Genomic DNA, 22,428 nt, shown 5'->3' with positions numbered 1-22,428 from the left:
CACTGGAGACCCTTCTTGGCCCTCAGCAGTTCTTTTCCTCTTGGGGCTCTAGGACTCCTCAGCTACCTCTGATATCAGAAGCCCCTCTGGTCTCCAGGCAGCCCCTTATATCTGGAGTCCCACTCACCTCTGCACAGATTCCTGATCTCTTGGCTCCTCTTTCTCCTAGGAAGCCCTTGATTCCTGGAACCTCTTCCATCCATGGGGAGCTCCTGGAACCTAGACCCTTAATACTCTCTGAGCAGCCCCAGGCATTCCAGCCCACTGCTACCTGTGATCAATCTCGCTATCTACAAGCCCCTTCTCCCCTTGGGCAGCGTCAAGCTTCCCCACTGTGGATCCCTCCCACCCCTGGGCATCTTCCAACATTATGGACCTCTCCAACTCCTGGAAAGCCCCTGAAAGATTTGTCCTCTTCTGTCTCCAAGAAAAGTAAGGAAAGATTGGCAATTATTTCTTCTCTGAAACCTAATTCAGCATTTGTTCATCCCAGTGCTACTGATTTCAAGGTAACTCAAGCCCCTTTCACCACTAAGAAGTTCCAAATATCAGAGGCGTCTGACACTTTGGAAGAAATCCCAATATGCCATGATCCTATTGCCATGGAACAATTTAGAACATTTCAGTCCTATCTCACCAATTACAGGACACCAGTATCACAAACCCCTTACATTCCGACTCTCATGAAGCCTATAACATCACTACCCTCTCTTACGACTAAACTACCCAAAACATCACAGATCTCATCTTCTGAATGGGACCAGAAATCCAAGTTCTCCCCTATAGACAAGTCCTGGATACTGACTTCAGTTTCAGGTACCAAGAAACCCAAGATGCTGGTGCCCCCTTCCACTCCCCAAGAGTTCAAAGAGCAGAGATATTTTGTTGATGTAGAGGCTCAGAGAAAGAACCTGATACTCTTACATCAGGCCACAAAAGCTTCTGGACTTCCTTCACAACTACACACAACAGCTAGGAATCTCATAATTGAGACACTTCATACGGACACAGTTCGGCTGGGATACTTATTCCACAAGTACATTGCTTACAGGCTGATCCAGCGTGCAAGGTAGATGTAATATTGAAGGTTCAGTTTTCTGGTTTAGTCCTGATTTCACATATCCTCCCTTCATTGCTCTATAAGTATATACATGTTTGTCGTTTTAGATGTTCTAAAATATTCTCTCTCTTTTTTTAATTTTTAATGTTTATTTACGTTTGAGAGACAGAGTGTGAGCAGGTGAGGGGCAGAGAGAGAGGGAGACACAGAATCGGAAGGAGGCTTCAGGCTCCAAGCTGTCAGCACAGAGCCCGACAAGGGGCTCGAATTCACAAACTGTGAGATCATGACCTGAGTGAAGTCGGACACCTAACCGACTGAGCCACCCAGGAGCCCTTCTCTCTTTTTTTTTTTTAATGCTTATTTTTGAGAGAGAGAGACAGAGCGTGAGTGGGGGAGGGGCAGAGAGAGAGAGACACAGAATCTGAAGCAGGCTCTAGGCTTTGAGCTGTCAGCATAGAGCCTGACACGGGGCTCAAACTCACAAACCGTGAGATCATGACCTGAGCCAAAGTCAGATGCTTAACCAACTGAGCCACCCAGGTGCCCCTAAAACATTCTCTTACAGAAGGTCTGTGGAATGAAGCTTATTTAAGATAACAAAAGGAGATATATCTTTTTGGAAATAAAAAATGTTATATGATCTATTTCATCCATTTATATCTCTAGCAGAGATGCTCAGATATATTTTGTGGATCATGATTGATCTCCAAAATATCAACTTCAAAAGCTTAAAAATGCTTTTAGTTTTTCTAAATTTCTTTCATCTTCTTGAGTTCACCAGAAGATGTATGATTCTTAAAATGGGAGATGGCAGGTTATATACAAGGTGTTGCCATGGTAACCTTGCAGCTGAAGCAACTTGGAGGAAACAGGTCCTGGTCCTGATTTTTTTAAATTGCAAAAAAAAAGATTGCAAATATAGGGGTGCCAGCCAACTGGTGGCTCAGCCAGTTGAGCATCTGACTCTTGATTTCAGCTCAGGTCCAGGTCATGATCTCATGGTCGTGAGATCAAGCCCTGTATGGGGCTCTGCACTGAGCATGGAGCCTGCTTAAGATTCTCTCTCTCCTTTTCTTTCTGCCCCTCCTATGATTGCACTTGCATGAGTTCTCTCTCTCAAAAACAAACAAACAAATAAAAATAAAAATTGCAAATATCAGAAATAGGTCAGGGAAAGCGACAATTGTCCTGCTATCCTTAGCACTTATGTTTGAGATTACCAACATATTAATTTGGGGATATCTTTCACCTAAAATTACAAGAGGTCACACTAAAACCTATACTAGAAAGGGTTATCATTAATTACAGGAACAACTTATGCCATTTATTTAACAAACATTTATTAATGCCTACTATGCGCCAAGTATTGTATTAGGTGCTAAGGATACAGTAGTGAATAAAGCAGACAAAGTACCCTGTTCTCATGAAATTTATACTTTTAAGGACTGAATTAATTTGAGACTAAGGATTGGAACAGCAAGATAAAAGAGACTTATTCAAGATGTAATCAGAACTTTTCATTTCAAAGCATAAGTAATCAGATTTGTTGACAAATATTTTACTCTGTACCTGTCTTTGGTGTTCTCTTTCCAGACTGAATAATCCTAGACCTTTTTTTTTTTCCCCAGCAAAATAAAAAAAATATTTAATACACAAAAAATAACAACAGAATCAACAGGTATAAAAGGCGTTACACGGTACAAAACCCAAAAAGATACAGAGCTATTCACTTACTGGTGCTTAAAATGACTAGACAAGGACACATGAAAATGTCTCCTTTCCTCACTTAGGGAGCTATACTATTCAAAAAGTTATTTTAAAATGCCCTTTTTTTTTTTGCTCCACTTTATGAAACCACACTTACTACTCATGTTGATTATGCCCACCTGATCAAGTAGTTATTTGGAAAATTGCATGTTTTCTATACTGAAAGTGCATTTTGTGCCACCTTGTCAAGTGCAAATAGAAAATTTCTGTACATCAAGACCATAGCAGGGCAGTTGTATCTACTATCCAAATTCACACACACTTCTCTCAGATCCTAGAGATGGAACTCTTTTCTAGCCAAGAGCTTCATACCAAGGAAAGGATATATAAGCTAGAAGTGTGGGTAAAAGGAAGAAACATAGGCCCTGCTAGGCAGGCATAGAGTGAAGTTTATGCTCAGCTTCCAGGACATGTGAATATTACTGGACTTTTTAAAAATTTATTTTTATTACTTTTTTTAATCTTTGTGTTTTGATTCTGCTTTTTGCCTTATAGAAAACTTTGATTTTTATATGTTCATATCATTATTTTTGTTTGTTTCATGTTTTTATTTTTATTTAAATTCTAGTTAGTTAATATGTAGTGTAATACTAGTTTTAGGAGTAGAATCTAGTGACCTATCACTTACATGTAACACCGAGTGCTCATTACAACAAGTGTCTTCCTTAGTGCCCATCACCCATTTAGCCCATCCCCCCCACCTGCCTTCCCTCCAGCAACCCTCGGTTTGTTCTCTAGAGTTGAGTCTTTTTTATGGTTTGCTTCTCTCTTTTTCCCCTCTGTGTTCATCTGTTTTGATCCTTAAATTCCATATATGAATGAAATCATATGGTATTTATCTCTGATGGGCTTATTTCACTTAGCATAATATACTTTAGCTCCATCCACATAGTTGCAAATGGCAAGATTTCATTTTTAATGGCTGAGTAATATTCCATTGTATATATGTCCCAGATAATCTTTTAAAAAATTTTTTTATGTTTATTTTTTTTTGAGGGGGGGGAGGGGCAGAGAGAGCAGGAGACATAGAATCTAAAGCAGGCTCCAGGCTCTGATCTGTCAGCACAGAGCCCGATGTGGGGCTCGAATCCATGCCACTGAGATCATGACCTGAGCTGATGTTGGATGCTCAACCAACTGAGCCACCCGGGCATCCCTAAACTATTTTTGAGCAAAGAACACTTTGTGGAACCTCTGTAAGTGAAGATTCCATAATTAAATGCTAAAATATAGTTTTAGAGTTGTATTAGCACAAGATCAATGTAATATATCTGAGAAGCAAGAATGGAGAGGATATAAAATTAGACCAGATGATGATAATAAGACATTTCATTTCCATACATATTGAGGAAAGTCCTCAAAGGTACTAAATATTATGGTGACCTGTCAGGACTTATCATTTAACTCATCAACATTTCTGAACATAGCAACCACTATTTGCTAGGGACTGTGTTAGACCTAGGGGACTGAGGGTGGCAGGATATAAAGGTGGACAAGCCATATCCCTGCCTTGAGGACATTCAAAGTCAACTCAGAGAGACACCCACACAAACAGGTGATTATATGTGGAAAGAACAATGATGGTACATGTACAAAGTATACAGAAGAAGACTGAAGACAGGAGAGTTAGGTAAAACTGCTAGACATCCAGACCTTTGGAGGCAGAGAGTCTAGCAGAGCACAGGAAGGAAGGAAGTAAAAGCAGTGCATGTACGTGTGTGTGTGTGTGTGTGTGTGTGTGTGTAAACCACTTTGTTGCTGGTAGAATACAAAGAATAAGCAGGATATGGCAAGAGAGAAGACTAGCAAAGATAGGCTAGGTCAAAAAGAATCCTAAATGGCATGCTAAAGAACTTGTATTTTATTTTGTATGTGATAGAGGATAATTGAAACATTCCTAACAAGGGAAGTAAAATGCCACTAATATGGAAGTTGGATTTAAGGCAAGTAAAACTTCATGCAGAGGCATAAATTAGGGCCAGATGGCATCCACCCAAAAGTTTTGAAGGAGTATAAGGGTATGTAATCAAATAACCAAATGTACAGTATTTCCTGTTGTCTGGAAGGGATTCTATGCTAGGGTGATATTTTAACACTAACTCCCATCAAGGAAGGGCATCCATGCCAGGCAATCTGGTGGAATCTGTAATAAAAGGAGAATCACTGCACTCTTGAAAAAGTGAAAACTGATAGACTAAAGGAAATATAAGTTTTGTAGGGAAATCAAACTTGTTTAATCTAGAATTCTTTGAGGAAACATTACATGGACAATGAGAAACTAAATAAATGATTTAAAGCTAGTTACATACATACACAAGAGGTTATAAAGCATCTACAAAGAAGAGAAACTTTAGATACATTATTGCATTTAACTTGTAGACGAGGAATCATTCAGGAAGTTCATCCTATTTGCCAAAGTTACACAGCTAGTAAGTAGTAGAGCTACTACATATGAATTCAAAAAGCTCATTTCCAAAGTCCTGTAAGTCTAAAGTACTATACTATATAGTATGGTGTAGTATAGAATGCTGCCTTGAAGTAGGAAACTATAATGATTTTATATCCAAATTTTAATCATGCTTTCTCTTAAACACAGACTTTGAAGTCGGGAACACCTTGGCTCAAATTTCCAGTTTTGAATCTCTCTGAGACTCAACTGTGCTGTTTGTAAAATGGATGTGATAATATTTACTTCGAAGAATGGTTGCAAAGATTAACTGAAATAATGTATTTTATTTTATTTTTTAATAATGTATTTTAAATAATGAAACATTTAAATGTAAATTTTAAAACATAAATACAATTTCTAACACAATGATCGACACATAGTGGATGCTCAGTAAGTGTAAAGCACCTTCCCTTGGATTGTGAGGCTATATCAAATACTGTAAAAAATATTCCTTAGGAGGGAGGCGAGATTTTATCAATACAAGTGGAATTTTCTAAGAGAGTGGGAACAAAAGGTAAGAAGATTTGAATGGCCATGATTCTAGAGAGGGCATTTTAAATAATTAGATACTTCAGCAGTTACTACTAGACTCAGTGTTTACATTAATAAAATTAATTATCTTTAAAAAGCCATGAACAGGGGCGCCTGGGTGGCTCAGTCGGTTAAGCGTCCGACTTCAGCTCAGGTCACGATCTCGTGGTCTGTGAGTTCGAGCCCCGCGTCGGGCTCTGGGCTGATGGCTCAGAGCCTGGAGCCTGCTTCGGATTCTGTGTCTCCCTCTCTCTCTGCCCCTCCCCCGTTCATGCTCTGTCTCTCTCTGTCTCAAAAATAAATAAACGTTAAAAAAAAAAAAAAAGCCATGAACAATAGGGGAGCCTGGGTGGCTCAGTCGGTTAAGCTTCTAACTTTGACTCAGGTCATGATCTCACGTTCATGAGTTTGAGCCCCATGTCCGGCTCTGGACTGACAGCTCAGAGCTTGGAGCCTGCTTCAGATTCTGTGTCTCCCTTCCTCTCTGCTCTTCCCCCACTCACGCTCTGTCTCTCTTTACCTCAAAAATAAATAAACATGAAAAAAATTTTTACAAATCCATGAAAAATAATTTCTCTAAGCGTGAAATGAAACTATGAACTTTCTGAAGTTTCCAAGAATTCATTACTGAATTATGATTTTAATATGAAGTTTAAATGTGATTTCAATAAGGAAGAATTATGGAGAAAATCTAAAACACTGTGTGAATACACAGAAAAATAGTAGGAAAGATCTGGTGTGAAAACCAAGGTTTATTGGAGAGATATAATGCATAGCATAGTGATTACAGTCAACAATATTGTATTATAAACTTAAAGTTGCTCAAAAACCAAATCTTGATTGCTCTCCCCACCCCCCCCCCAAAAAAAGATACTTATGGGATGTGATAGAGGTGTTAGCTAAGGTTACAGTGGTAATCATATTGCAATGTAAATGTATCAAATCAACACATTGTCCACCTTAAACTTACACAATGTTATGTCATTTGCATCTCTTATATATACAACATATAACCATTATATATATGTGGGAACAATGTTATTTGTAGGAAAGGATATGGTAGGCATTCTGTAATGCGTGTAGAGAAATGATTAAAAACATGTGTAATAAGGATGGTTATAGGAGCAAAAAAAAATCATAAGATATGAAAAAAATAAGCTATTGGAAAATAATTAAAATTAACCAATTAATATGGAGTTAACACATTTATGTATTAAATAATCCATATATATAGTATGTTCTGAGTTACTAATTATAGCCCACAAGAGACCTAAGAGTTATTCTGTGTGTGTGTGTGTGTGTGTGTGTGTGTGTAAAATACATATATTCAGAAGAATATCTGCAATGGGTTATCATTGCCTACTCTCCTCACCCCACCCCCCAAAATCCAAACTTCTTAACGTGCCTTTTATGATCTTTCAGAAGCCAGCAATTTCAGTATTGTCCTCCACTGTATCCTTTCACAGATCTATGGTCTAAAAGTCTCGGAATACTCACCACTCCCAAAATATAACTCATTTTCCTGCCTTTGTTTATAGTATTCCCTCGATTCCTCCTCCTCTTTCCCTAAACTTTAGTGACAGAAAGATTTACCTGAGAATTTGTTTAAAATACTGATTCTGAATCCTACAAGATTTTGATTTAAGAGGTCTAGGAAAGCACCCTGGAATCTACATTTTCAATAAGCACCACCACCACCCCATCACCTTGCCCAGATGATCAGTTCAGGTGATCAAGGTCCACATTTTGAGAAATATTGGTATCATGGAAAGAGAAAAGATCTGGGTTTGCTTCCCCAATCTATTAATTATGTAACTTCGAAAAATTACTTAACTTTGCTCAGATTGCTTTTCCTCTCCTATAGAACAGAGATGGCAAAACACTATCTGTTTAAGAGACACAAACTTGGTGGTATGCATTATAGTAAAGAGAGAGTATATTTTTATGACTGTTCCTCAAGATCCTATGTAACAACTTCCTATGAGGTCTTCTTTATTCCTCTTGGGATCATGACCTGAGCTGGAATCAAGAGTCAGACAGTCAACCGACTGAGCCACCCAGGTGCCCCAGCATTTTTATATTTCTGTTTAGCCTTATTTCATTCTATTTGACACAGTTAATTTATTAGTCTCCTATTCTGGCTTGTAAGTGCTTTTAAAGGCAAGGACACTGTCTTTCTCATAACTGTATCGAGTACCTTCTATAGGTCTTATCAGTACTAAAGTTTTAACATAATAATAAACAACACTACTGTAACACTAAAAAACTCCAGAGTTAATGAAAACTTGACCATCATATAGATTTTTTTGAAAGTTTAGTCATGTAACGAACCAGATTAAGGTCTCATTAAGCATGCCTCCCACCCCTATCACATCCCTCTCTACTTACTACTGATGAGAACTGAAAGTAACTAGGTTCAGGTTTGCTTAAAGTAGGATCAGTAGTTATACCGATCTCACTCTTGTTAATTTTTTTTTTCAAGAAACAACCTAATCAGGCGATTACAAGTGATCAAAAACACCGGGAAAGGTTATGAAACCCAGAACCTCTACATAATGCTGAGCAGAATTGATGAGTACCAGAAAAAGGTGATGCAGGTCTGGACCAACAAGCAGAAGTCTTTAGAGCAGAAACGGAATCAGTGCCTGAGGAAAATGATATTCCTATTTAGCCAGGTATCTTGTTTTCTATTCCCTCTCCCAGTGTGTTGTAAGAAAAATGAAAGTGGTAAGCTTTGAAAATAACATTTACCTGGAGATACTGTGTATATTAGTTTCCTAGAGCCGCTGTTACAAGTTGCCACAAACTTGATGCCTTAAGACAACAGAAATATATTCTCTCCGTTGTGGGGGAGAGTTTGTGGAATCAAGATGTTGGCACGGCTGGTTCCTTCTGGAGAAATTTGTTCCGTGCCTCTCTCCTAGACTCTGGTAGCTGTCAACAACCCTTAGCATTCCTTGGCTTGTAGCTGTATAGATCCAGTCTCTGCCTCTGCCTTCTCATGGCCTTCTTCCCAATGTGTCCTATATCTTCTTTTCTGTCTCTTATAACACCATGTATCATTGGATATAGGACCCACCTGATTAATCCAGGATGATCTCATCTTGAGGTCCTTAATTACATCTGTAAAGACCCTTTTTCCAAATAAGGTCACATTCACAGATTCTGGGTGAATATATCTTTTGAGGGGTTTACCATTCAAGCCAGCACACCATGACCTCAGTGAAAACTCTTAAATTGACAACAGGGATGCTGACTGGACTCCCTACATGGGAAAAGATTAGAATTGGAGAGACTTCTAGAAATGCTCAACTCCTTCCTAGTCAACCCACATCTACCAGTCTCTAGGTATAAAACCTCTTAAGTCACCACTCTCCAACAGATTCATGATGGTTACTTTTCTCCTCAAAACTATCAGAAAGCAAATTTTAATAGCATGAGTCAATAAAGGAGATAAGAGTTTACTGAACTTGCTTACATAGCACCACACACAGAATCTGATCCTGTTAAACTCTGGCAAACACTCATTATGTCCCAGAGCCCCTCTAAGATAACCATCAGTATGCTTTTGGGGGTGACAGTGGCCTTCCAGAAAGTTACAGGGCTGAGATTAGAATTATTTGTTCTGGGACTACATGCTCAAAATGGAGTTCTGGAACATTCTTGGAGTTCTAGGACTATTTTATATCTATATATCTTTTTCTTTCACTAAATTCATTTATAAAATTACTTGCTACTTTTTTTTTTATTTTTTAATCTTTATTTATTTTTGAGAGAGAGACATAGTGTGAGCAGGGGAGGAGCAGAGAGAGAGGGAGACACAGAATCCGAAGCAGGCTCCAGGCTCTGAGCTGTCAGCACAGAGCCCAACACAGGTCTTGAACTCACCAGCTGCGAGATCATGACCTGAGCCAAAGTCAGATGCTCAACCGACCGAGCCACCCAGGCGCCCCATATATTTTTTTTAATGTTTATTTATTTTTGAAGGAGAGAGACAGAATGCAAGCGGGGGAGGGACACACACACACACACACACACACACACACACACACACACACACAATCCGAAACAGACTCTAGGCTCCGAGCTGTCAGCACAGATCCTGATGCGGGGCTTGAACCCACGAGCCGTGAGATCATGACCTGAGCTGACGTCGGACACTTAACCAACTGAGTCACCCCGGTGCCCCAAATTACTTGCTACTTTAAAAGATACAGATTTCTCATCATAGCCTGATCCAAATTAGACATAACTTTCCAGGACAGCTACTTTTTAAATATCAAAGCTCTTTGATTTAAAAAAAAAAAAAAAAAAAAGGATGGGGCGCCTGGGTGGCTCAGTCGTTTGGGCAGCCAACTTCGGCTCAGGTCGTGATCTCACAGAATGTGAGTTCGAGCCCTGCGTGGGGCTCTGTGCTGACAGCTCAGAGCCTGGAGCCTGCTTCAGATTCTGTGTCTCCCTCTCTCTCTGACCCTCCCCTGTTCATGCTCTGTCTCTCCCTGTCTCAAAAATTAAAAAAAGAAAAAAAGTTAAAAAAAATTAAAAAACAAAAAGGATATTTTGGACAGTTTTTGGTTTAAAAAACATGGCCAATGTAGATGGAATAAAGCAAAATGAGCTGGCAGTGTCAAGAGGTGTCTAATAGGAATCACAACATCTAGAGTGCTTCAGAGGATGAATAAGGGTCTGTGATCAGGGAATGCAGGATCTAGATGATGAGGTGATTATTAATGCAGAAGAAGGGAGAGGGAAAAGCAAAAGGGAGAAGAGGGTACAAGTGAATAAATGCCTTACAACGCTCAAGAGTTTGGTTCTGCTAACAGATCGTGCAGATTCAAATCAGCCTCACCACATATTAGCTACGAGACTTTGGGCAAGATCTAAAATTTTCTGAGCTTCAGATCTCTATGTGTAAGACAAAGGTAACAACAGTACCCACCACCACATAAGGTTGTTGTAAATGCCAAATGAGTTAATATATAAAAAGCATGTGACATTCAGTAAGTATTCAGTAGGTGTTATCATAAGCTTTGCATAGCGCTTCACAATATATGGGGTGCTGCCATAATACATATTATCTTATACAACACTCACAGCAACCCTGTGTCATTATCCTTGTTTTAGAAGTAGGGAGAAAGAGGTTAGATAAAATTAGCAACTAACCCAAACTCACAAAGCTAGGAAATTGGAGGGGTAGGACTATAGCTTATGCAGGCTTTTATATAACATAGGTGCCTCCTCTGCAATTTTGTGTTGGAGGTGAAGGTGTGTTTAGGAGGAAGGGAGAAAGAAGATGGAGGAAATGGATTTGTAAATCCATGGAAAAGAAGAGTCACCGTTTAGCTAGGGCTAGCTCAGATCTTCCTAAAGACTCTTATCTTTTCTCCCCATGGTTTCCTTTTCTGATTTATTTATTTTTAGCTTCAACAGACGTATAGATTGAATCTTAGTCAACCTATCCCTTGCATCATCGACAAAAAGCAGATACCTGCCTCTACCAAATCTGTTCAACAATCATTCCTAGAGCTGCTAATAGAAGAAGACAGAAAGTCTGACACATTGAAGAAATTTCGGTATGTGGTAGGAAAGACTGACATTAAACCTTCTTTGGACGACATGTGGGACCTCTTGCTTTTTTTTTTTTTTCCTGTCCAAGAGCTTCTCCTTCCCCTCAATTATGATGTGGTGCAATGGAGAGTCTAAGGTAGTATTACTTTTCTTAGCTAATTTAACAAGAGGCTTACTTACATATATTTCTACTTAAATATTTAACATCTAATTTTGAGTTCCTTTTTTTAAAAACTGATGCTGGTCTGCTCCTTGCCTGCTCTTTTCCAGGGGTGATATAAGTCCAGTTTTCTTTTTAGTGACTCCCCTTCATAACAATTTCAAGACTGGGGCTCTCTTGCCCCTACAGGTGATATGACAATAATGGTCCTGGAGGGAGACAGACTGATGGCATCCCTTCCTTATAATGTTTGGGTGCCTCATCTCACATGCATGGGCTTACTCCAAAGATTCAACTAGGAGTTTAATTTTCCATGTCATTAATTGTGAATGCTAAAGACTTTAACTAAATCATTGGATGAAGCAGAACTTTTTGAATAAAGTGTTAGAATTCTTTTCCCATACTTTTGAGCTTATATCTAACTGAATCATAACTAGTGTCAATAGATTTTTTCAGATAAAAGGTTAATTTCATTAATCATATGAGGACATACATTTATAGATTTGTGGAACATTTGTTAATTTGTGATATTCTACTTGAATGTGAATTGTTTTATTTTTGCCCACTTAATTCAGTTCAACTTTAAATTTAAATTAAATTAAGTTAATAAAGCTGGTCTTGCTAAAAAATGAAGCTTATTCTTTTTTTTTTTTTCAAAAAAATTTTTTTAACGTTTATTTTTGAGACAGAGAGAGAGACAGCATGAACAGGGGAGGGTCAGAGAGAGGGAGACACAGAATCTGAAACAGGCTCCAGGCTCTGAGCTGTCAGCACAGAGCCCGATGCGGGGCTCGAACTCACGGACCGCGAGATCATGACCTGAGCCGAAGTCGGCTGCTTAACCGACTGAGCCACCCAGGCGCCCCCTTTTTTTTTCCAAAAAAAAATTTTTTTTTTTTCCAAATTTTATTTATTTTTGGGACAGAGAGAGACAGAGCATGAACGGGGGAGGGGCAGAGAGAGAGGGAGACACAGAATCGGAAACAGGCTCCAGGCTCCGAGCCATCAGCCCAGAGCCCGACGCGGGGCTCGAACTCACGGACCGCGAGATCATGACCTGGCTGAAGTCGGACGCTTAACCGACTGCGCCACCCAGGCGCCCCCCAAAAAAATTTTTTTAACGTTTATTTTTGAGACAGAGAGAGGGAGAGCATGAACAGGGGAGGGTCAGAGAAAGAAGGAGGCTTATTCTTTATTATGAAACAAATTATTTTAACACAGAATGAAGAAACTTAGGTTACTTTTTTCCTGTTTTCCATTTTTTTTTTTTTTTTTTTTTTTTTTAGAGAGAGAGAGAGAGAGAGAAGGTAAGAGCTTTGGGAAGGAAGGGGGAAAATGTTGGTGGGAAGAAAATAGTCTCGATATGGTTTACATATTCTATGAAGCTAAGAAGGTAGTTTTAAAATAGATCACTAGGTGAAGTCATGGAAATGGAAATGCAGCTTTTGGTGAAGAAGAAAAAAAAAGCTATTTTAGCAAATTCTGCTGTTTTAATCTCTCTCTCAGTCAAAGTGGGCGTAACTAATGTTCTTCAGTGCCAGAGAGGGCATCATAGGACAAGGTGGTGGTGAAGAGAAAAGGGGAGAATAAGAGTCATACATTTTGATTGAATATGGAGCCCAGGAGAGTTTGGTGCTTCCAGTTAGTGCTCTCTGGTTCTTTAGACAAGAAGACCAAATGGAAGCCATCTGGAATGCTGATCTGTCGACTTCAAGCTACCCAGTAACAGAGAAGACATCAATACATTCACTCTGGGCCCAGCTGGGTGGGTACCCAGATATTCCTATGCTACTCCAGTTAGATGTTCAATCTACCTTCAGAAAATCTCTTGGATCCATTAAATCACAGTAAGTTAAGGACTGGGAGAACTCTGGTAATTGGGCCTTTGGTCATATACCTTCTGTTTCCCTACCTTGACCTTACCTTATAGCACCAGGGAATTACCAAAAGTAGGTGCTTGGTGTAAAGTTAGACATTACCTTTTCCAGGATGCTGTATTAACAGAAGTATACAGTATGTAACCATTTGAATCTTTTTTCACTTAGCATAACTCCTATGAAATTCATCCATGTTTTTATGTGTATTATTAATTCATTCCTTTTTATTTACTGACTAGTATTATTCCATTATAGGCTGTACCACATTTTTTAATTCATTCATCAGGTGAAAGACATTTGAGTTGTTTCCAGTTTGGAGCCATTATAAATAAAACTGCTATAAAAATTCATATACAGGTTTTGGGGTGAATGTAAGTTTCTACTTCTCTTAGATAAATACCCAGGAGTGGGGTTGATGGGTTAGATAAGCATTTGTTTAACTTTTATAAGAAATTGCCAAGCTTTTTTCCAAAGTGACTTTTCATCTCTGTATTTATTCAGTGGGGCTAGTTCTTGTCCTGCCTCTGGATGAAAACCTAGATGGTTCTGTGACATTTCCGGTAACTTTTCAGTACTATGTTTATCTGGTTAGTAAAATGTCCAGAACCATGTACAAGTAAAACTTGGATTTTATTTCAAAGTTGAGGTTTCTCCTCTCTTCCAGCTAAGACTATTTATTACAACTTAGAGTCAGAGAAGGAGGATATGAACAGCTGCTTTTTTCTGCCCTACTGTTTCTCACTTTCCCAGCTTGCTACTATGGGACCCTTTAGGAATTAGAGGTCTTGGAAGGAAGAAGAGAGGCGGTAAATGGAAAGTTCTTACTATCACTGTTGCATTTTCTAACATCAGTGCTTCCTGGATGTGGCAGATTTTTAAAGCTGACTCATGAGGTACTTTGATTAGTTCCTTGGAGATCACCATCACTGGAGATCTCTTATCTGCAGATTTCTTGATCTTGTCAAATATAGTTTTATCCCAACTGGTTGTTTACATCTGTGATACTTCCAGCTTCTCTCTGCTGAGATGTGTTTGCATATTTGGCATCCCTTGCAGACAGAACCCATGACAGCCCTATGCCATCTTTCTTGGGTATACATATGCATAGATGTGGCCCACATCTAGTCTACTGGAAACAGTGGGCCTTTCTTTGTCCAAGTAAACTCTGAGGTTGAAGGCTTATCCCAATGCAGCAGCAGCCTCTTCTTTGCTATTAGTACAGCTAGCCAATCAATCACTGCCTTAGCTTTTTTTTAGGTATTGAATCAGGCCCCATTCTATTGGGCCTCCAAAATGCTGTGATAAGTTCTTGGAGTGGAGAATGGGTAGGCATGCTCTCAAAATCCTCTTCTCCTTGACCATTTCATACTCTGAGTATGAGTTAGAAGATTAAGAGTCAGTTTAACTAATATTCAACTTTATCCAGTCAACCTGAATTTAATCTGACAACTTTTCCATTGTGCTTTGTCAAAACTTTCACTTTGATATTCTACCACATACAAAATATGTATTAGGAGTCTCTAACTTGTTTAGTTAGATGCCTGAAAACATTCAGAGTAAGAGGTGCTGAAAACAGTGAAAAAAATTAAGACATTATAGGAAATAGGAGAACTGAAGTCTTGGAATTTTGCTATTTTTCACTAAAAATAGAAATATAGACAATATACACTTTAAGACATCTTAAGTTAGTAATAATGGGCACTATATGATCAGTTACTACTTGCCATGCTCCCTTTTTTTTCCTCACTAGAATCTCTTCAAGGTCTTCCTCCCCCCAAAAGGATTATATTTATTTTACTTTGTGAAAATTAAAGTACAAACCAAGAGAATTTCTTTCCCTCTGGTTTTAGTTATTTACCACTCCTTAGAGCTCAATTTAAACAATTATTCTTTCTGATCTGTCTTCTCTAATTCCTCCTATGTGCTCCCATAGCATCTTATAATTAAATAGTATCCTAGCACTTACCATTCTATATTGTGCCTCATTATTTTCCTCCCCTGATTTCAAACATGTTTTGGAGAAATTAGCTGCCTTTGTGCTGAACTGCCACTACCTTTGCTCTGCCTGCTTTCCTTTCAAAAATATTTATGGACTACTTACTACGTGCCAGGTACTATACCTAGGCACCGAGATACAATATGTGGGAAGGGCTCAAGAGATCATAGATGACAGGAAGAAGGAAAAATTTGTGCAAAATCTAGGGTCAATACCATATTGCTTCTTTTTGCTGTATCTCCTTAAAAAAACAGCAACAAAAACTAAACTAAACTAAATAATATTTCCCCCTACTCCTCAGTTCCCTTTCTTCCTATTTCCAACAGAGGTGACTAGAACTAAGATTTTTTTTCTCTTCCTGTCTGGATGTGTTTTGTGATGCTTGGAGCTACTGCAATCTTTGGCAACCCTGAGGTGATAACCACAAGATAAAAAGACAATACACCAGGAATTACAGAGAAGGAAAATAAATAAAACCCTGTCCCTGATGACATCTAATTGCTAGAACAACCCTGAGTATACGTGCCTCTGGGCTTTTGTTAAGTGAGCCTTTGTTTGGTCAAGGATTCTGTTGCTTATAGTCATGTGAGTTTGAAAAGAATGTGTAACCTGCTATTGTTAGATAAAGTAGTCTAGAGACACCAATTATATCCATTTGATTAATGGTGCTGTTGAGTTCAACTATAACCTTAATAATTTTCTGCCTGCTGTATCTGTCCACTTCTGATAGAGGAATGTTAAAGTCTCCAACTACAACAGAGGATTCACCTGTTTCTCCTTGCAGTTCTATCAGTTTTTGCCTCATGTAGTTTGATGCTCTGTTGTTAGGCAAAACAGTTATGTCATCTTGGCATATTGACCCCTTTATCATTATAAAATACCCTTCTTTGTCCCTGATAGCTTTCCCTGCTTTAAAGTCTAGTCTGTCTTAAATTAATATAACTACTTCTTTGTTTTGATTAGTGTTATCATGGTATTTTTTCCCTTCCATTTACTTTTAACCTACATATCTTAATATTCAAAGTCAGTTTTTTATAGACAACATATATTTGGGTCTTGTGTTTGGATCCACTCTGATAATCTCTGTCTTTTAATTGGCATATTTAGATCATTAACGTTTAAGATGGTTATTGATATAGTTGCATTAATATCTACCATATTTGTTACTGTTTTCTATTTATTGCCCTTGTTCTTTAGTCTTTCATACTTTTTCTGCACTTTTTAGTTTTGAGATTTTATAATTCCATTTTATCTCCTTTCTTCATTTAAACTTTTTTCATTACTTTTTCAAGTTGCTGCCCTAGACTTTGCACTATACATTTACAACAAACCCATGCCTACTTTCAAATAACACTATACTGCAAGTGCCTTATAATAACAAAATATTCCTAATTCTTCTCCCACTCCATCCCTTGTATCATTTCTGTCATCCATTTAATCTATACATTAGCATGCATATATCATTGAATACATTGTTATTATTACTATTTTGCACAATTTATTATGTTAGACCAGTTAAGAAAAATAAAACCTTTTATTTTTATTTATTGCTTCTCAAATGTTCTTCCTATTTTTATGTAGATCCAAATTTCTGATTTATATCATGTTCCTTTTTTCTGAAGAACGTCCTTCAACACTTCTTGCAAGGCAGATCTACTGGCTATAAAATTCTCTCAGTTTTTGTCTGAGAAAGTCTGTATTTTTTTCTTCACTTAAAAATTTTTGCAGGGTACAGAATTCTAAGTAGGTAGTTTTTCTCTAAACACTTAATTTTTTTTAATGTTTATTTATTTTTGAGAGAGAGAGAGACAAGTGCAAGCAGGGGAGGGACAGAGAGGGAGGGAGACACAGAATCCAAAGCAGGCTCCAGGCTCTCAACTGTCAGCACAAGAGCCCAACGTGGGGCTTGAACCCATGAACCATGAGATCATGACCTGAGCCCAAGTCAGACTTTTAACTGACTGAGCCATCCAGGCACCACTCTCTCAACACTTTAAACGTTATACTCCTTTCTCTTGCTTGCATGGTTTCTGAGAAGTTGGATGTACTTTTTATCTTTGCTCCTCTGTAAGCAAAGATACACCTCTGTAAGCAAAAAAGCACCTCTGTAAGGTGTTTTTTCCTTCTGATTTCTTTCAAGACTTTTACCTTAAATATGATATGCCTAAGTGTGACTTTTGGGGCATTTATCCTACTTGGTATTATCTGAGTTTCCTAGTTCTGTGATTTGGTGTCTGACATCCATTTGGAGAAATGTTCCATCATTATTGCTTCAAATATTGCTTCTGTTCTTTTCTATCTTTTTCTGGTATACCCATTATATGTATGTTACACCTTTTGCAGTTGTCCTCCAGTTCTTGGATATTCTGTTTTCTTCAGTCTTTTTCTTCTTTGTTTTTCAGTTTTGGAAGTTTCTTTTTTTTTTTTAATGTTTTTATTTATTTATTTATTTTTAGAGAGAGACAGAGTGAGTGGGGGAGGGGCAGAGAGAGAGAGAGAGAGAGAGAGAGAGAGAGGGAGACACAGAATCTGAAGCAGGCTCCAGGCTCTGAGCTGTCAGCACAGAGCCTGATGCGGGGCTCAAACTCATTAGCCGTGAGATCATGACTTGAGTCGAAGTTGGATGTTCAATCGAATGAGCCACCCAGGTGCCCAGTTTTGGAAATTTCTATTGGCATATCCTGAAACTCAGAGATTCTTTTCTCAGCCATATCCAGTATACTAATAAGGCCATCAAAGATATTCTTCATTTCTGTTAGTGTTTTTGATCTCCAGCATTTCTTTCTGGTTTTTTCTTAGAATAGCCATCTCTCTGCTTACAGTATCTGTCTATTCCTGCATGTTGTATACTTTTCCCATCAAAGTACTTAGCATATTAATTATCCTCATTTTAAATTCCAAGTGTAATAATTCTAATACCTCTACCATATCTGACTCTGATTCTGATGCTTGTTCAGTCTCTCCTGTGTTTTTTGCCTTTTAGTATGCATTGTAATTTTTGTTAAAATCCAGACATGATGTACTAGGTGAAAGGAATTCTGGCAAATAAATAAGACTTTAATGGTGTGATATAAGGTATGGAAGAATGGGAAACATTGTATAGTCCTGTGATTAGGTCTTAGTCTTTTGAAAAGCCTATGCCTCTTGTCTGTGAACTTCACCAGTTCTTCTTAATATCCTTCACTCCCACCTTTGGTGTCACAGGATGGATAGAGGGAACTGGAATTGGGTATTTCTCTTCTCTCACAAAGAAGGCTAGAGTTGACTGGAGTTGGGTATTTTCCTTCCTCCAAATAAGGTAGGTCCTGATGAAACCCTACGCTTTGGTTAGGCTTTGTAAAATAGTCTCTCTCAAGGGCAGACCTTGTTAAGAAGAACAAGATGCTCTGGTATATTTCAAAATGGTTACTTTACCCATCCCCCTGAGAGAAACATCAGGAAATTTTTCTCCAATCTTCACTGTGAGGACATGGTAGTTTCTGGAGGTCCCTTTTACTGGGTCCTCCTGGAGATTTTAACTCTCAGACTTGCCCGTACTGAGCTTCCAGCAATTCATCAATTAAAGTTCAAGTTTTTTACCAGGCACTGGATCCTGCAGAAGTGTCTGCTCATGGGTTTTGGCTCCAGTAAGTTGTGATTCTCTGTATTGCCTGTCCCTCCAATTTGCAGGGCAATGGTTTTCCCTGTGACCTCATTTCTCTGAATGTAGGTTGTTAGGATGGAGTAGCAACTTCTTGCATGTATTCTTCAACAAATTCCAATACACTTACTTTTTGGTTGCAAAAATGGGCTCATACTTGACATGTTTTTTTAAATCTGTTTAGTGTTTCACTTAACAGTACATCTTTAAATTTTTTCTATGTCAGTATAGACTTACATCATCATTTTTATTGATTGCATGATGCTCATTGTATAGTTCCATCACAATTTATTGAACTGTCTGCCTACTGATGGAAGTTTGAATATTCTTCAACATTACAAACAATGCCGCAGCAAATATCCTCACATAAGTTTGCATAGTCGTATGATGATTTCCCTATAAAAATGTCATTAAAATAATATTAATTTTCTTTCAATACAAAAGTAAAGTATGATTATCATAGAAAATTTGGAAAAGAGCAAGAAGTCCATGCCCAGAAATAACCATTGTTAACACTTAAGTTCTAACTTTAGGTGTAAGAAGACTGTCTAATAAGTAATAAGCTATTGCCAAGCTCTGCTCTTCCTGGGAGACATTCTGCCTTGTCAAGGTGACTTTTATAAATATAGATTACATATCAATTTTACTAGTTTAACTTTGGGAGTTCTGGAGGCACTCTTATTTTCCTTATGAATCATCTATATTCCTATAAATGTATTTAAGAGCAATTTGTAATAAGATTAATTTTCTTGTCTTGTTTCCAGGTTTAAGAAGATTCCCAAGTGACTGTAAAATTAAGTACAAGCATGTTGAAAGTAAATTTCAAAGTTACAGTAGAATTCCTGTTTTGCTTTCTTTCATGTACATGCATTGCTTTACCTATTCTGTGCTTTTACATTCTGCCTATAGTTCTTTAGGTTAAACATCTTCACTTCCAGACTATTAACATGACCACTCAAGAAAGAATATCCTCTGCTCTAGATTACTGGAAACACAAAGCTTCAACAAACACTGTGGTAGGCTGTCATAAAAGGGACATAATATGGCCCCTCACATGATGGCAAAGTAGCACAGTCTACCTCCCAGAACCTAAACCCAAAGATGCCTCAGAAATAAGAAATGAATGGATATAAAAGAAGAAGAAGAAGAAGAAGAAGAAGAAGAAGAAGAAGAAGAAGAAGAAGGAAGAGGAAGAGGAGGAAGAGGAGGAGGAGGAGGAAGAGGAGGAGGAGGAGGAGGAAGAGGAGGAGGAGGAGGAAGAGGAGGAGGAGGAGGAGGAAGAGGAGGAGGAGGAAGAGGAGGAGGAGGAAGAGGAGGAGGAGGAGGAGGAGGAAAACCAGCAGAAACCCCTGGAGAGTCAAAAGGTGATTATGATCTGGTAAAGAAGGGAAATAGTAGCCTGGGACAGAGGAAAGCCAGGCTTCCAACGTGGGGAGTGGATTTGTGGAGAAATTTTGAATTGGATTCTTTTCTACTCCCCCTCCCAACACTGCCCATACTTACATCATTGCCTTCCCTAGCAGATTCATAGGGAAACACTATGTAGGGTTTTAAAAAAAAAAAAAAAGGCAAATGCTGGCTTAACCAACAAGCATCAACAGGTTTCTCCTACCCACCCCCCACCCCCAACCCATAGGCCTTCTTCCCATCCAGAGGACTAAATAATACATTCTTAGAAAAGAACGAAGCCTAGGGTAAGATACAGAGAGGTTTGCTGAAGGACAAAGCCTTCTGATAAGAATGACACACATGAGGATATTAAAGTTGGAAACCTGCTCATCAGAGGTGATACAAGCTAAGGTCTATGTTTTGATTCCTCCTACCCCTTTCTCCATCCATTACCTGCCAAGATAATTGATAATTGATACCTATGAGGAAAATGACCTCACAGGGAAAAATAACTAGAAAATTAGAAAGGCAATAAACTAAATATCCTACCCTAGATGACAAGAAAAAGTAGGATACATGCCAAATAAATGTCCCTAAAAGAGGATACTGCTAACGAAGCAGAAACGATTATAAAGAAACAAGTATGGGGGGAGTCTGGGTGGCACAGTCGGGTGAGTGTGAGAAATCCAACTTGATTTCTGCTCAGGTCATGACCTCATGGTTCATGGGGTCAGGCTCTGTGCTGACAGTGTGGAGCCTGCTTGAGATTCTCTCTCTCTCTCTCTCTCTCTCTCTCTCTCTCTCTTTCTCTCTCTCTCTGCCCCTCCCCAGCTCTCTCTCTCTCTCACACACACTCTCTCTCTCTCTCAAAATAAATAAACATTAAAATTTTTTTTTTTTAAATTTTTTTTTTTCAACGTTTATTTATTTTTGGGACAGAGAGAGACAGAGCATGAACGGGGGAGGGGCAGAGAGAGAGGGAGACACAGAATCGGAAGCAGGCTCCAGGCTCTGAGCCATCAGCCCAGAGCCTGACACGGGGCTCGAACTCACGGACCGAGATCGTGACCTGGCTGAAGTCGGACGCTTAACCGACTGCGCCACCCAGGCGCCCCTAAAATTTTTTTTTTAATAAATTAAAAAAAGACAGCGTCATAAGGAAGCCTTGCGAGACCCTGAACAGAGAAACTAGCAGAGATCACCAGGACTTCTCAGCTCCAGGACTCAGGATATAGTTTTTAGAATTAAGAAGATGGCGGTGTAGGAGGACGCTGGGCTCACCGCGCGTCCTGCTGATCACTTAGATTACACCTACACCTGCCTAAATAACCCAGAAAACCGCCAGAGGATTAGCAGAACGGAGTCACCGGACCCAAGTGCAGACGAGAGGCCCACGGAAGAGGGTAGGAAGGGCGGCGAGGCGGTGCGCGCTCCACAGACTGGCGGGAGGGAGCCGGGGCAGAGGGGCGGCTCGCCAGCCAAGCAGAGCCCCCGAGTCCGTCTTGCAAAAGCGGAGGGGCCTGACGGACTGTGTTCCGACAGCAAGCGCGACTTAGCGTCTGGGAGGTCATAAGTTAACAGCTCTGCTCGGAAAGCGGGAAGGCTGGAGGACAAAGGGAGGGTGAGCTGCGGAGCCCCCGGACGACAGAGCTCAGTTTGGCGGGGAACAAAGGCGCTCGCCAGCGCCATCTCCCCCGCCCATCCCCCAGCCAAAATCCCAAAGGGAACCGGTTCCGGCCAGGGAAATTGCTCGCTCCGCTCTGTGCTTCTGCGGAGCCAAACCTCCGGCAGCGGATCTGACTCCCTCCGGCTGCCACAGGGCCCCTCCTGAAGTGGATCACCTAAGGAGAAGCGAGCTAAGCCTGCCCCCCCTGCCGCCGTGCACCTTGCCTACCCACCACAGCTAATACGCCAGATCCCCAGCACCACAAGCCTGGCAGTGTGCAAGTAGCCCAGACGGGCCACACCACCCCACAGTGAATCCCGCC

At 39.5% G+C, this 22,428-nt stretch overlaps 1 protein-coding gene across 1 annotated transcript in view; it reads left to right on the top strand.

The window, feature by feature from the left end:
* Positions 1–19,837, top strand: part of FAM186A (family with sequence similarity 186 member A) — a 77,684-nt gene extending 57,847 nt beyond the window's left edge. The window contains exons 12-16 of the mRNA XM_030322257.1: positions 98–1,069; positions 8,293–8,485; positions 11,232–11,383; positions 13,203–13,385; positions 19,816–19,837. Coding sequence (XP_030178117.1) covers positions 98–1,069; positions 8,293–8,485; positions 11,232–11,383; positions 13,203–13,385; positions 19,816–19,837 — 1,522 coding nt within the window. The remainder of the gene's footprint in view (positions 1–97; positions 1,070–8,292; positions 8,486–11,231; positions 11,384–13,202; positions 13,386–19,815) is intronic.
* Positions 19,838–22,428: the final 2,591 nt, after the last annotated feature.

The sequence above is a fragment of the Lynx canadensis genome, chromosome B4 (assembly GCF_007474595.2).
Source record: "Lynx canadensis isolate LIC74 chromosome B4, mLynCan4.pri.v2, whole genome shotgun sequence".
Classification (NCBI taxonomy): Eukaryota; Metazoa; Chordata; class Mammalia; order Carnivora; family Felidae; genus Lynx; species Lynx canadensis.
This window is presented reverse-complemented; position numbering and strand designations above follow the sequence as displayed.